This window comes from Carica papaya, chromosome 6 (genome assembly GCF_054855325.1).
Source record: "Carica papaya isolate Zhongbai chromosome 6, ASM5485532v1, whole genome shotgun sequence".
NCBI lineage: Eukaryota > Viridiplantae > Streptophyta > Magnoliopsida > Brassicales > Caricaceae > Carica > Carica papaya.
In genome coordinates, this window is record NC_142314.1 from 4789504 (window position 1) to 4803975 (window position 14472).

The following is a 14472-nucleotide window of genomic DNA, read 5'->3' on the forward strand; positions in this document are numbered from 1 at the left end:
CTTCCATTAGTCACCCCATCCTCCCTACCCACGCTCTTCTCCTCTTACTCACCTACCCCTATTGTAATTATAACTCTCCTCAAAGAAAATCGTCAATCCTTACCACTTCTTACCACGTGAAGTCACCACACTAGGCCACCCCAACATTACCCAACGTACTTGTCCACTCGACCCTAACCCGACCACACACCCGCACTATTACTTCCCAGATAAAACCCCCCAGCCATCATCAATATCGGCAACCCCTTTTTGTCACTACTCGACCCCCGATTGGTCACCCACTCGCACCATTACCCATTCATTCCATCACCAATATTGGCGACCCAACTCATCCTCAATTTTATCAATTCTCGACCATAAACTGGCCATACACTTATACCGTTATCCATTCATTCCATCACCAATATCGGCAACCCAACTCATCCCCAATTCCATCAATTCTCGATCATAAACTGGCCACACACTCATATCGTTACCCTTCCGGCAACCCCTTAACCATCACCAACATTGGCGTATCCAGTCATGAAAATACCGCAAGTAGAGTTATATAATTTTCACAATCACAATCAATCATCATACATGCATGCATATTTAACAAACACACGAAATAGTTCATATAGGCATACATATATAACAAGCACATAAACTAGCTCATTTTATTGTCCACACACATGTACAATCAACAAAATTCATATACATACTCATTACTCTTATCCTATAACGTACACACACACACACACACACACACACACTGTTAATGTATGTTTTCACCACGCCCTCACTCGTTGTTTCCATTTTTTTCTCATTTGTATCTCTCCCTCTCTCATCTCACCCAATTGTCCCTCTCAGACCACTCCTTCTCACTGATATCTCTCTCTCATCTCTCCTAATTGTCCCTCTCAGACCATCCCCCCTCACTGGTATCTCTCTCTCTCATCTCCTACAATGGTCCCTCTCAGATTGCTCCCACGGTCACAATCCCTTTCACTAATCGACTCCCAGCCTAACTTCAAAGGCCTCTAAATTTCCTCTCTTTTTGGTGATTGTCCTGTATTCACCTACATGTTTTTACATTTCCTTGCCCAATTCCTACATTATTCGAATTTTCTCTTCCTCTAGTGACATTCTAATATATATATATCTATATATATATATACACATATATACTGATATAGATTTATACAGCTTTTTCCTTCGCACTCCCATTCGTCCCTCCCGCACGATTCCCTCACGCTTTCGCCTATCAGACTTCCCCCTCTCTATTCACTTCCCGACCGATTCTCTTAGACGAGCCATTCCTCCTTCTACAGCTCCCTATCCTCTTTGTTGATCTACTCTCTCTAGTCTAGGGTTCAATACATAAATATGCATTTCCAGGTAAGAATTTAACTACAAAATGCCATTTCAGTGTTTGAAATTCAAATTTATAATACTTCCTGCCTCCATCGTCCTCAACACAGCCACAACTCACTCAATCACCTTAATTGTCTCCTCTTTCTCCGACTCTCTCTGAATTCCTCGACCGACTGCCTCATCTCCCCCTCATTTTCTTTTCCTTTTCTCTTTTTTTTTCTTCATCCTATTTATACCCAACTTGCTAAATCATCCCAACTGTCCATTCCCATCCCTTAATTTGAACTGTCCCTTCTTACTCCCCCCCCTCTTCTATGTATATATATTATTATTTTTTATTATAACCCAGTTATTACAGAATATGTGAGAAAAAAAAATAAAAAATAAAAAATAAAAATTAAAAATAGGAAGTTGCAGGTTGGAGTGGAAGCAAAGAGTTGCTATTATAAAATCTTCTTGATACAAAGGTATCAAGTTGGGAAAATAGATAAGTGTTGGGCTGAGTATTAGATAGACCTGAGAATGATTTTGGTGAGGGAAGTCTTTGAGGAAAAATGAGAAATTTATCTATATCTATTTCAATTATATTTGGTTTAAGTTTAAATTGACAAATAATTATGTAGATGTACCTGATTGAACAAGATAGGTTGGAGAAATGAAGAGAGAAATCAGTGTTTGCTACCGATTGAACAAGAGAAGTCGAAGATGAAGATGGTTTGCAGTATGCGGCTCTTCAGTGTCGGGTTTAGAAGAAAAATAATAATAATATACCCTAGAGAAGTAAAGAAGAAGAATGATAAAATGAAGGATAATTTAGTAAATAAGAAAAAATTTTAAGGATATAATGATGAAAAATAATCGAAAAACTATCGAATTGGTAGTTTGAAAAAATAGAAAAAATCATGGTATTGATGACCATGACTCAACCAATAAAAAATCATACCATATGTTTGAAAATGCAAACAAAAAAAAAATTGTAAAAAAATCATACCATTTTCACTAAGCCATCATCCAAACATGCCATTAATATTTTCTCCAATTACTGAGGTTTTATGTGTCTTTTTTTCTTTTAAGAGTACAATATGGATATTAGATGCTCCTAACTGCCACTCAAACCAAACTAAAAATTCTAGAAGCATAAACAGATTGTACCAATGTATGAGGTATTTTTTTTTTTGAAATATCAGACAAGAAATGCTATTCACAAAGGTATCAAGGGGGTACCGCCCATGTACAGAGTATATATTATAATTCTATTAAGTGTTCCATGACCCGCCTAAAATCATCCCAATCATTGATATCATAACGTAACAAAATAGAACCAAAAGTATACATCCACCTATCTTTCATTTTTGTAATGTTAGTCTCTATGCCATTAACAGCTTTTACGTTTCTTTCCTTATATAGAACCCAAAAAATAGTTAGTGGAATAAGGAACAAATATTTTCTTCTTACAATACCCAGTTCACGCTCGCAACTCCTTACTCACATTTTCAGCCATAATCCAACATAATTCCAGCATCCCCAAAATAGTGTACTAAATGCTGTAGGTCGTCAGGCACCACAGAAGTAGATGGTTACAGGTCTCCTCGTTGGATTTGCACATGTAGCATCTATTAACCATGATGTTACCTCTCATTTTCAACATATCAATGGTTAAAATGCATTCACTAACGGCTTCCCACATAAAAAAAGTCATCCTAGGAGGAATCCCACTTTTCTAGATCTATTTAAAGGGAGCTAATATGATAGTATTTCCAGCATTTATGTCAAGAAGATTGTAGATCAATTTCACAGAAAAACCATTTTTCTTATCTAGCTTCCATACTCTCATATCCCTTGCATCTTTCACCTTCATGCTTTCCAAAGCCATCAGCAAGTTGCAATAATCATTAATTTCCCAATCCTACAGATTCCTTGTAACTTTCACATTCCAAGTCTTCCCATCATCCATATTTTTGTACATGTCCTTCAACTCGCCTCCTTATCACTAGCAATCTCAAAATTTTTTTTGAAACGATCTTTAAGTTTAAAATCCATCCATTCATCCTCCTAAAAAATAATATCCTCACCATGGCCAAGCTGCCACCCCACACATCCCATGAAAACATTGCTATCATCCCTGATTTTCTTCCAAACACTCCCATGCAGTTTGAATCTACCCCTTCTTCCCCTCTCATTCTCCCAATCCCCCCACCTCACATGCACAAACCTCCTCCACAACCTCCCCTCCTCTATAAGATATCTCCATAACAATTTTTGGTGAAGAGCGTTATTGAGTTCTCTAATGGATCTTAAACCAAGCCCCCCCTCCCACAGTGGTTTTTTTCCCTCCTCCCACCTTATTAAATGATATTTTCTATTCCCCTCCACATCACCCCAAAGAAATCTGCATTGAATGTTTTAACCTTCTTTGCTATGCTAGCCGAAATGGTTAAAATGGAGAGGTAATACATCGATATATTAGGTAACGTACTTTTAATTAAAGTAAGTCTATCCCCTTTAAAAATAAAATTTCTCTTCCACCCCGAAGCTTTTTTTCAAAACACTCCAAAATAGGCTCCCAAGTTTTCCTATCTTTAAATTTTGTCCAAGAGACAAACCAAGATATTTAATAAGAAAAGTCGATGTCTTATAACCCAACACCAACACTAAGCTCTCCTCATCCCTCCTATCACCGATCCTAATCAATTTCATTTTCCTCATATTAATTTTGAGATCGGATACCATTTGAAAACAAAAAAGTATGCATCTCAAGTGAAGTATAACATTGATTGTAGCAGCCTCGGAAATCGAAAATGGAATTTATATTATAAATATCAAATGCGGAAGCAAAGTCAAAATTTGAATAACATCCCTTATACTAAAACCAAAACGTACTCACAAAATATAAAAGATTAAACTACCTAAAGGAGAAACTTGAAAGTAAAAACTACGAATGTGACTATGGAGTCCTTAGGCGTCCCCTTCGTCGTCCTCCTGCGGAAGCGGCTCAGGAACGATGTCCTCTTGATCTGAAATGATTAAATAAGGAATGAGCTACACTAGCCCAGTAAAGACATCACGATATCTCACCGTCACAGAGGTAAAGGTGGGTAGAAAACACAAAAAGACCAATGGAGCATAATTTACAACAAATCCTTTTATCGAAAATAAAACCTTTATCATTTACTTACCTCGGTGAAATTCATAAAACAATATACGAAAGCAATAACATCATCATCATCATGAAAACATATATATGAACTGTATAACATAATACCTATCACACTCTTCGTAATTCAATAGTTTCACAACATATTTTTCTAATTCACCAGCCCACTAGTATCCATGGGGATCCATAGGGGTCCCGCTACCCGTTAATCCTTAACACTTGAGATCATATTCCAGGACCGTCCCTATACCCCGTCCGGTATGGGCGCCAAACCATAGACCTCATTACCCCGTCCAGTATGAGGGTGAAACGGGCCGTCCCCATACCCCATCCGGTATGGGCGCCAAAATACATAAGATCTCCATACCCCGTCCGGTATGGGAGACCACAATCCCGGTAGGGTTCCCTACGGACCCGGTCCGTCCACCATCTCCCAGGATATCTAGTCAGGCTGACCACAGTATACAATTTCCATTTACATAATCTTTCATTCTCCTTTTCCCTCAGTCAGCATTATCAATCACATACAAACAAGCAAACGATAATTTATGCCAAACAGACAACATACAGCATCAATATCCCGGTCATTCAATCCATAATCAATAAAACAGTAAAATATGCACACGAAACTATAAAATAAAAACATCGAACCTCATGCTGCATTTAAAACTGTAAAACAGGCCAAATAACAGTTAACCGACAAACACACTAGACTCGGACTCCATTAGCGACCTTAAGCAATTTCACACATTCGTTGATTCATGAAATACCGTTTTATCATTTATTGAACTTTAAAACCGTGATAGGAAATAGGGTGAGGGGTCCTTACTCGTTTCGGGGTCCGAACACGGCTTTATAGTGCGCTTGCAGGCTGTCCCTAATTTTCCCTGAATTTTTTCCAGGGAACTGAAACGCACTACTGGTACCTGCATGTGTTCCAAAAAAAATTCCAAATTAGGCCCAGGGCCCCTTTCGGCCAATATTGCAACTCCGGCACGGCGGCTCTGCCGTGCTCCGGCGAAGGCGCCGCCGCAAGCGGCGGCGGTTTACCTCGAGTTGGCCGTTTTCGGCCGTTTCTGGTCGAATTCGGCCACACTCGCATTGGTTCCTGCGATAAAACAACCCTACGGCCCTCGGGGGGCCGAAAATTTACGGAAAACCGAAGCTTACCGGCGGCGGTGCTCTCGGGTGCGGCGGCTCTCCGGTGAAGTTCGTGTTTTGGTGATTCGGCTCCGATCAACCTGTAGAGAAAAGAATGGTGATCACGGTGATATAAAAATTGCTTAAACGGAGGCCGGGAAGGGCCTCATCGGAGGCAAAAACTGAGAAGGGGCGCAGCAGCGCCGCTTGCTTTCGGCCGTGTTTTTCGGCCGTTTGGCTGGGATTTTGGCTCCGATTTGGCCACTGGGGAAATCAGCGTGGAAAAACAAGTTGGGGGTATGAAATTTACCTCGATCGGCGGTCGAAAATCCCTCCGGTGCCGCGGCGGGTGGCGGCGGCCGGCTTCTGGTTCGTCTTCTCCGGCGAGGGCAGGCGGCTAGGGTTTGGGGTCTGGTGTGGGGGTCATATTTATACCCTTTTGCCTTTTGATCTCAGTCGTCCATTTTGATTTAATCTGGGCCGTCCGTATGCGCGATTGATCTGGACCGTCTGATCGCGCGCACGCGGATCGCCAACGTGGCCCGTCCCCGGTCGACGTGGTTTTGCCACGTGGCAGGTCCTGGTTGGCCAGGCCTGCTGACGTGGCTGCTGACGTGGCACGCGCGTTTTTTTTTTCCCTTCAATTTCTTCAATTTCCCCGGGCGCTACATTGATAGATGGTTCACACAAAATAAAGGCATCATCCGCGAAAAAAAGATGGGAAATCTTGACACTATTTACCCCCCTTCGCACAACCACCCCATTTAATAACTTTAACTCCCCCACCTTCTCCATGAGTCTACTAAAAGCCTCCATAATAGTGAAGAATAGTAATGGCGATAACGGATCCCCCTAACGAAGACCTCTAGAAGCTTTAAAAAACTTTGAAGGGCCCTTATTAACCAAGACCACAAAAAAAGTAGTAGAAATACATTTCATGACCAAGTTTGCCATTTGCACCCAAAATCCATTTTTCTAAGCATATAGTCCACAAAATTCCAACAAACATGATCATACGCCTTTTCCATATCAATCTTCACACAACACCCTCTTTTTTCTGTCCAACCAATTCATCCACCAATTCGCTAGCAATCATTACAACATCAAGAATTTGTCTACCTTCCACAAACACATTTTTATTTTCACCAATAATCTCACCTAGCACCTTAGAGAGTCTCTTTGCTAGAACTTTAGAAATCAGTTTGTAGATACTTCCCACTAAGCTAATTGGTTTAAAAACTTTAATATCATTCGCGCCCGTCACTTTTGGGATAAGAACCAAGAAAGTTGAGTTGATAAAGTTCACAAAAGACCCAACACTATGAAACTCGTTGAACACAGCAATCACGTCATTTTTTATTACATCCCGATAGACTTGGTAGAATTTCATGTTAAAACCATCCGGGCCTGGTGTCTTATCCCCATTACACTCATCAAGACACCTTTTAATTTCCTCTTCAGTAAACGACGCTTCTAATCCATCCTTACTTTTTTCACACAAAATCTTAAACTGCAAATTATCCAGATTGGGTCGTCTTTGCTCATCTTCCTTGTATAGTTGTTTAAAAAATTGACTTGTCATCCTTCTCATGTTATCACTACCACTAACCACCTCGCCATTACACCATAATTCTTCTGCATAATTATTATTTCTATGAGAATTTGCCATGTAATGGAAATACCTAGTGTTTCTATCCCCCTCTTTCAGCCTTTTCTCCCTAGCTTTTTGTCTCTATAAAATCGCCTCCAAATGCATTACCTCGGTTATTTCATTCATCAACTGTTCCCTTCTTACTCAACATACCCCCCATCTCCCTTCTGTCATAATCCTCTAACTCAATAAGATTATCTTTCAAGACCCTTTCAAGCCTACCCTCCTCCACCCTCCTCCATCTCTTAATTTTATTTTTTAGGGACTTCAATTTAGAAGCAAACACATAGCTACTCGTGCCCACCACCTATGTATCCAACCTACATTTTTTCACCACCTCCCTAAAATTCTCAGCTCTTAACCATTTGTTATCTAATTTTAAAGGAGAAGGCCCCCAACTAATGTCATCAGGAACACTCGACCCCCTCTCCCCCACCAACACCTCTAGCCCCCTCGGTCCCCAGAGAAAACAGACCGGAACCCTCAAACCCGCACCGACCATCTTTTACCTCATCTTCATTTTTCCTCTCTTCTGATTCACAATTCATCTCCAACCTTTCGGTAACTCTATGCTCCTTCCCCTTCTCCTCTCCCCCCCCCCACCAACCTCTGTTGGGCACATGGGAAGAATAATTTATGCTCAATACCTAAATTACCCTTAGATGAACTGGGTTTAAATTTCTTGGACTGCCAGATTTTCTTCACTCTTCTCTTATCCATCCTCTTGCTAGGCCCAGGGATGTCAACTCATTTTCCTTTCTCAGCCCACGAAAATTTCCTTTTTGAATCCAGACACCATCATTTTTACCTTCCCTCTCCCCAACTCGTACGTGATATGTACCCTCTCTACTTTTGAAATTTGAAAAACCCCGACCAGTATCTCTCTAGCCCGTACGAGCCGTCTCACTCGACATAATAACTAGGACACTTGAAAAAACTGGCTACTTGAAAAAACTTGTGTGACCATATGTTCATTCCCCAATAGCCATCTTTTTCCTTTCAACCACTCCTACAAAACCAACTTCACGTCTGCCACCTCGTGAATAGCTTCCATAAATTACCACTAACCCCCTACTTTTTCCCCTTCTGGAATAAATAATCTATTGGCTTTCCCATTTAATCCTTCTTTACCTTCCGAGAGAACTAGGAATTTTCGTATCCTTTTTCATTTTTGAAAACACGGACCCCTTGTCTCTCCTCCACCACATCAAAGGATTTATGTTTAATAACAAGAAATTTACGTCGGCCCACTGGCATGGTCAGTCAGGGGTCTGTTGTCCTAGGACGACCTACTTGGTGAATCAATGCAAAACGAAAACATTAGGAAGGAGAGAGAGAGAGAGAGAGAGAGAGAGAGAGAGAGAGAGAGAGAGAGAGAGAGAGAGAGAGAGAGAGAGAGAGAGAGAGAGAGAGAGAGAGAGATAGATGTTTAATAACAAGAGATTTACATCGACCCACTGGCATGGTCAGTCAAGGGTTTGTTGTCCTAGGATGACCTACTTGGTGAATCAATGCAAAATGAAAACACTAAGAAAGAAAGAGAGAGAGAGAGATGTTTAATAACAAGAAATTTATGTCGGGCCACTAGCATGGTCAATTAGGGGTTTGTTGTCCTAGGACGACCTACTTGATGAATCAATGCAAAACGAAAACACTAGGAAAGAAAGATAAAGAGAGAGAGAGAGAGAGAATTTTTTTTAGAAAGAAACAAAAATAAAGATACACCAATGTGTGAGGTATTATAATGTCAAAAGCACTTGTAGTAGAAAATATTAAATAAAAATATATTAACTCTCAATGAAAGGAATTAACAACTGAAAATGAACTTGGGGAAAGAGAAGACACTTGAAGAGAAAGTAGAAGACACCTATCCAAAGAGAATGTACGAGAGAAGGAAGAAAGATAATTTCTTTCCTTAGATAGGAGAAAGGAAAATGAAGGATAGCATTTTAAAACATTAATAATAAGATCTTAACTACATTATTTTATCAATCAATTTATTTCTTTTAAACACCGGGAAACCAAATTGTTGCTTAGAAAAATTGTTGGCTTAAGATTACAAGCCAGAGCAAATTGTTGGCTTTCATCATAAAATTACAGGTTGGTTAGAAGTTGCTCTATTATAAAAGTAAGACTTACGTATTTTCCAATTAGGGCAACCATCATTGCCTTCAAGTAAACATTCAATATAAAGCAGGCTACTATCATCATGTGTAACCGCTATACAAGAATTTTTAACGAAAAAAATTTAAAAATGTTCATCGAGCTATATGATTATATATTCAACACTGTTTGAAGATCTTTGCTTAAGTCCTCCAGATTGATTACTGGTGTCCTGATCCTTTTAAGCTCTAAATTTAATTCTGCCATCTGCTTCTGTAATTTTGCTCCCTTATCCGGCAATCTCGAAACAGTGATCTGTACATGAAGAATTTAAAATTCAAAACAGATATTACATTAATATCAGATAATCATAAAACCAAATTCACAACATGTGGTTAAAAAAAGCAATACCTCATTAACCAATGTTATAAACAAGCAATGTATTCCCCTCTTTAATTTCACTCTTTGTCAATTTATCACCCTTAAATCCAATGTTTTCCATCTTTTATCTAAAAGTACTTCTATTTTTTGTGTTTGGTTAGACTTTTGCTTGTTGACAGCAGAAGTAGAAGTAAGACCAAATAGACACTTAACTATACCCAATAATCATGAAAGCAGACTAACGATCACGTGGTTACACAAAGGAATACCTTGTTTTCTAACGTTTGTGACAAGCGACATATTTTCTCTTTAATTTCACTCTCTGTCAATTTATCACCATTATCTGGTGAAGAACTTTTCATGATCAATTTTACGTCCTTTGGGTGGAAAGCATATTGAGCACTGCAAAGAATGTCAGCAAGTTAGTGATACATATCCAGCGTGGTAACAAGATGTAAATAACTTCATAAGACTAACAATCATCCAAGCCTTACCCATCAATTTTATGTTCAACTGGATGACTTGTTGAGGAATGCCCCACGAATGTAGTCCTTTTCATCCTGGGTTGCAATCAAAGAGTAAATCAGGCCAGGTCTTATAGAATAAGAGATAATGCTTGCGCAGAGTAGTTCCCGAGTTTTCAATTGCATGCAGACATACTGTTAGGATTTCTGGTTAGGGATTTAGTTATGGGTCTGAACAAGGTAAATCAGTTGAAGGCAAGAGAATTTAGTTGTTTTTTCTTCCTTTATGACCATCATTAAAGTGAAATGGGCTCGCTGGGAGAACTCAAAGATGTCTTGATTTATAAAAGAAAACTCAAACTTATAATCTGGAAAAAGAATTCTTTTGTTCATTCCGCTGTAGCCTTTTTTAAAGATCTATTGAATTACATAATAACAGCTACCTTATGGATAGAAACTGTTGCTTAAAAATAGCTAGCTGTCTTAAAAAAAATTCAAACATACTGATCCTTGGAAACTGACAAATCCAGACAACAACCAACATTTAAAAGTTGGACTAGAACTGATGAATCATAAATAAATAAATAAAAGTTACTAGGTTGCTAATTTCTTATGCTTCTCATGTTAATTGGACTAGAACTGATGTAGGACAAGTTTGGATTAATTTGCCTACTTAAGAATTTTAGAATAAAAACTTAACCATTACACCTAAACTTTCTTAAATGTTGTGTATATGAAGTTTTAAGCATCACTTAGGCTTTAATTGCATCGAACAACAAGAAAACTAAGAGAAGTATCATAATATTTTATTGAATAGCTGAAATCTATTTCAAAAAGTAAAATTAGGAAGATATTTCTAATCCTTTAAGTAACATTTTCTATAGATGGCTAGATTTAAAAATAGTAACACTAGTAAAATTTTGAAAATGCGACTACTAACAAAGAATACGAAAGCTAAATACTAAAAAAAATAAAACTATTATAATTTCTAATCTATTTCTAAATAATATACCAAATTATAATTTCTAATCTATTTATGCAATTTAGGATTTACCCATTCTGCATCAAGAGCTGTGTAAATTCGTAAAACATACAAACCCTACTCATCCACCCACCTCCCTCCAGCTAATTTAACTGCCGTCCAGAATAATAGCTAAAGCTTGATGCATTAAAATTTATAAAAACAGAAATTGGGATATGGCACAAACTTTGTATGAGAAACTATCTAAGCTAACAAATGTGGGATAGTTAGGTGAGTTAAAAAGTAAAAGTAAAGCCTAGCATTTAGATAGAAGTACAGATTCTAAACATGCTAAAAGTGCACAATGAAATGTCAAATATTTATGAACATTCATTTACCAGTAGAATTAAGAGAGAGGCCATGTCAAATAGCCAAAGGTAACTTACAAAACAAAGTAAAATAAATGTTTCACCTTGTATCTACCTCCTGTACAGCTTCTACAGGGGAAGTCTTTGAGAAGAGTAAACTGTGGTGACTAACTCCTGCTATCCCTTGAGTTTCCAGAAACCTTATGTGGGCTTCCAGAGCCTCATCCCTACATGAAAAATTGATTATTAATTACAATTTGAAAATTAAGTTGAATATGCTGACAAGCTTGGTCACGCATGTACATCAGAAAGTGCACAACAAGATGTTATACGCTACATGATATCACAATGCTGCACAGTAACTAATGTATTCAAGCCTAGAAACTACTTTTGCATATCTTATACAAAAAATGGGTGAATTAAATAGAATATTTGAGTTGAATTACAGCTGGGACTATTATTTCAAAGACAAAATCACAATTTAATCTTTCATAACAAAAGATATCAGTCAGTTTCAATCTAGTCTTTTTAAAAGACATTAGCTGATAGTTTAATATGTTTGATATGATAATAACAATAATGATGCTTAATAAATGCAAAACAGTAAGGATTTTACTTTATATGATAAAGAAGAAGCAAATGCAAGTGTGCTAGAATTACTAAAAGTATGCTTGGGAAAATATTGTCATTAAACAGTTCAAAAATGTTTGTCTTTTGGAAGGATAGAGCATAAATATAACAAACTATTGATGATTCTTATGTGATTTACCCATAAAACAAAAGGATCATGAAAAAAAATTTATTAATGTCAATTTCTAACAATTGCAGGCAGGAAAAATAAATATGCAAAATTTATAACCATTTGTTATTACTAAGCAAAACATGAAGCACTGCCTAGTTGTTCTTGCAAAATAGTTTATTAAATACATGAAGAAAGAAGTTGATGGTATCAGATGCAGCCATAATATCCATACATTTTATGCTGGGAATCATGCTCCTCATGTAATTGCTGCTGTGTGGGTGAAACATCGAAGCCATGTTTTGGCAGACTGAAAAGCTCCCGTAGGTCCTAATAATATAACATAATTAAGTCGAGCACATATCTAAATGGGTAGATAAAAAGACAATCTGTCAAGAAAGAAGTATTTCTTATTTATTTTGAAGTATACCTGTTGACTGAAGTAACGGATCTGTTCTTTGTGCTCAGTTGCAGTTCTAAAAAGTCCGCCCTTGAATATCTAGACCAACAAAAGATCACTCCATCAAGTAAGTAACTTCTAATATAAAGATAGTTAACATCATATTATCAGACATACAAGAAAAGAAGCATATTGAGACTTCTAATAGAGAAACTACTCATGTGAATACACCTTAGAGGCCAAAATAAGGGCCTTCGCACATAAAAAATCCAATAATTAGTTAATCTGAGCCATAAAACATTTTGAAATCATTTACAGTTTCTTGATATTAAATATTCTAATGAAGCAGCTTGACATTAGATGAGCTGCTGTGACTCACCACTCAGTTAGCACTTTTTAGACCGCACTCAGTAGGGCATAACTCGGAACTGGCCATTTGTTCCTTAAATTTTAGTTTTCTCCTTGCACTATAACTACATGCAAGGACACATCAGAAGCTCAGCCAACTGGCAGTTTAAGAGGTTCCATTAGTATTCTGAGCATAATTACCAAAAACACCATTTATCCGGATTATGGTACAAGGTACAGGTGCAAAATATCGTAGATGCTAAATTTAGTTACAAAGGTGGATAGGCTTATTTGGTTCACTGTTCTGATTCAAATTTCCAATAAAACCACTTATTAGGTTTATTATTTGGCTTATAAGTAGTAGGTCAATATTACATTCTACTCTATGAGAACGGAGGCTCAGCATCCTGATTTCTGGTTCCTACATGGCACAATATGAATTATCATATGACTTTTTATATTACTCAGTTAACAGGAACATAACTTGGAACAGGCCATTTGTTCCTTATGGCAGAAACATAACTGCAAACTGGGAAGTACAAGCAACGCTCACATCAGAACCTCAGCCAACTAGCAGTTTCAGAGGTTCATTTAGGCATCATCAGTACTATATAATATCATTTGAATTACACCAGAGCACCACAAAGCAGTAAAGGATCCTAGACCTGTTTTCTGTAGATCTTCTCTTCAACAGTCCCACATGTCATTAATCTGTAGACAATTACATCCTTCTTCTGGCCAATTCTATAGGCCCTATCAACACTCTGGTTATCCGTACTGCAAAAATCATTGACCCATTAGATTCAGTTGCATTCTCAAGAAGCAGAACAAGCTAACTGAAAGCAGAATAGCCTAACCAGAAGCAAGTAACCATCAATCTCATAAGCTGCATAGTTTTTTGTAAGCTTTTTTATCCAAAACTACAACAGAAAAGATACATAAATTTTCAAAAAAAAGTTCATTTGCCTGGCTGAGCATAAGAAAAATAGATCATATTCATCCACGAATATGGCAGTGATGTTTACCAAGTGATGAAAATGCAACATTCTAAGCTTTAGTAAAAAGAGCTCACATGAGACAATGTGGCATGACGACATAAAAAATGATATGGTGCAGAGATAGGATGCATTAAAAAAAGTTTAATAAATCCATAATCTAACATAAAATTAAACCATGTTGGATAAGAATATCTCTTAAATTACATTAGGAAGTTAAAAGTTCAGATTAATCAATCAGAAAGAAATGCAGCTAAATTTGTTGTGCTGGAGAAGAGTTATACACTGTAATAGATAGGTAAGTATTTTGCAATCTTATTGATATGAGATCATACTTTCATAAATCCATTCAACACATATCCTTCTAATGTTAATATTGAATAAAAATGAGGAAATATTATATTTTTGTTCATAT

The 14472-nt window shown here is 37.5% G+C and overlaps 1 protein-coding gene across 1 annotated transcript in view; it reads right to left on the minus strand.

Annotated features, from left to right (window-relative positions):
• Positions 1-9399: 9399 nt before the first annotated feature.
• CHR24 (chromatin remodeling 24) overlaps positions 9400-14472 on the minus strand; it is a 30643-nt gene continuing 25570 nt past the window's right edge. The window contains exons 16-22 of the mRNA XM_088221907.1: positions 13728-13839; positions 12745-12813; positions 12550-12644; positions 11680-11802; positions 10277-10342; positions 10052-10184; positions 9400-9716 (exon numbers count right to left, since the gene is read on the minus strand). Of these exons, the coding sequence (XP_088078033.1) occupies positions 9573-9716; positions 10052-10184; positions 10277-10342; positions 11680-11802; positions 12550-12644; positions 12745-12813; positions 13728-13839 (742 nt within the window). The 3' untranslated portion in view covers positions 9400-9572. The remainder of the gene's footprint in view (positions 9717-10051; positions 10185-10276; positions 10343-11679; positions 11803-12549; positions 12645-12744; positions 12814-13727; positions 13840-14472) is intronic.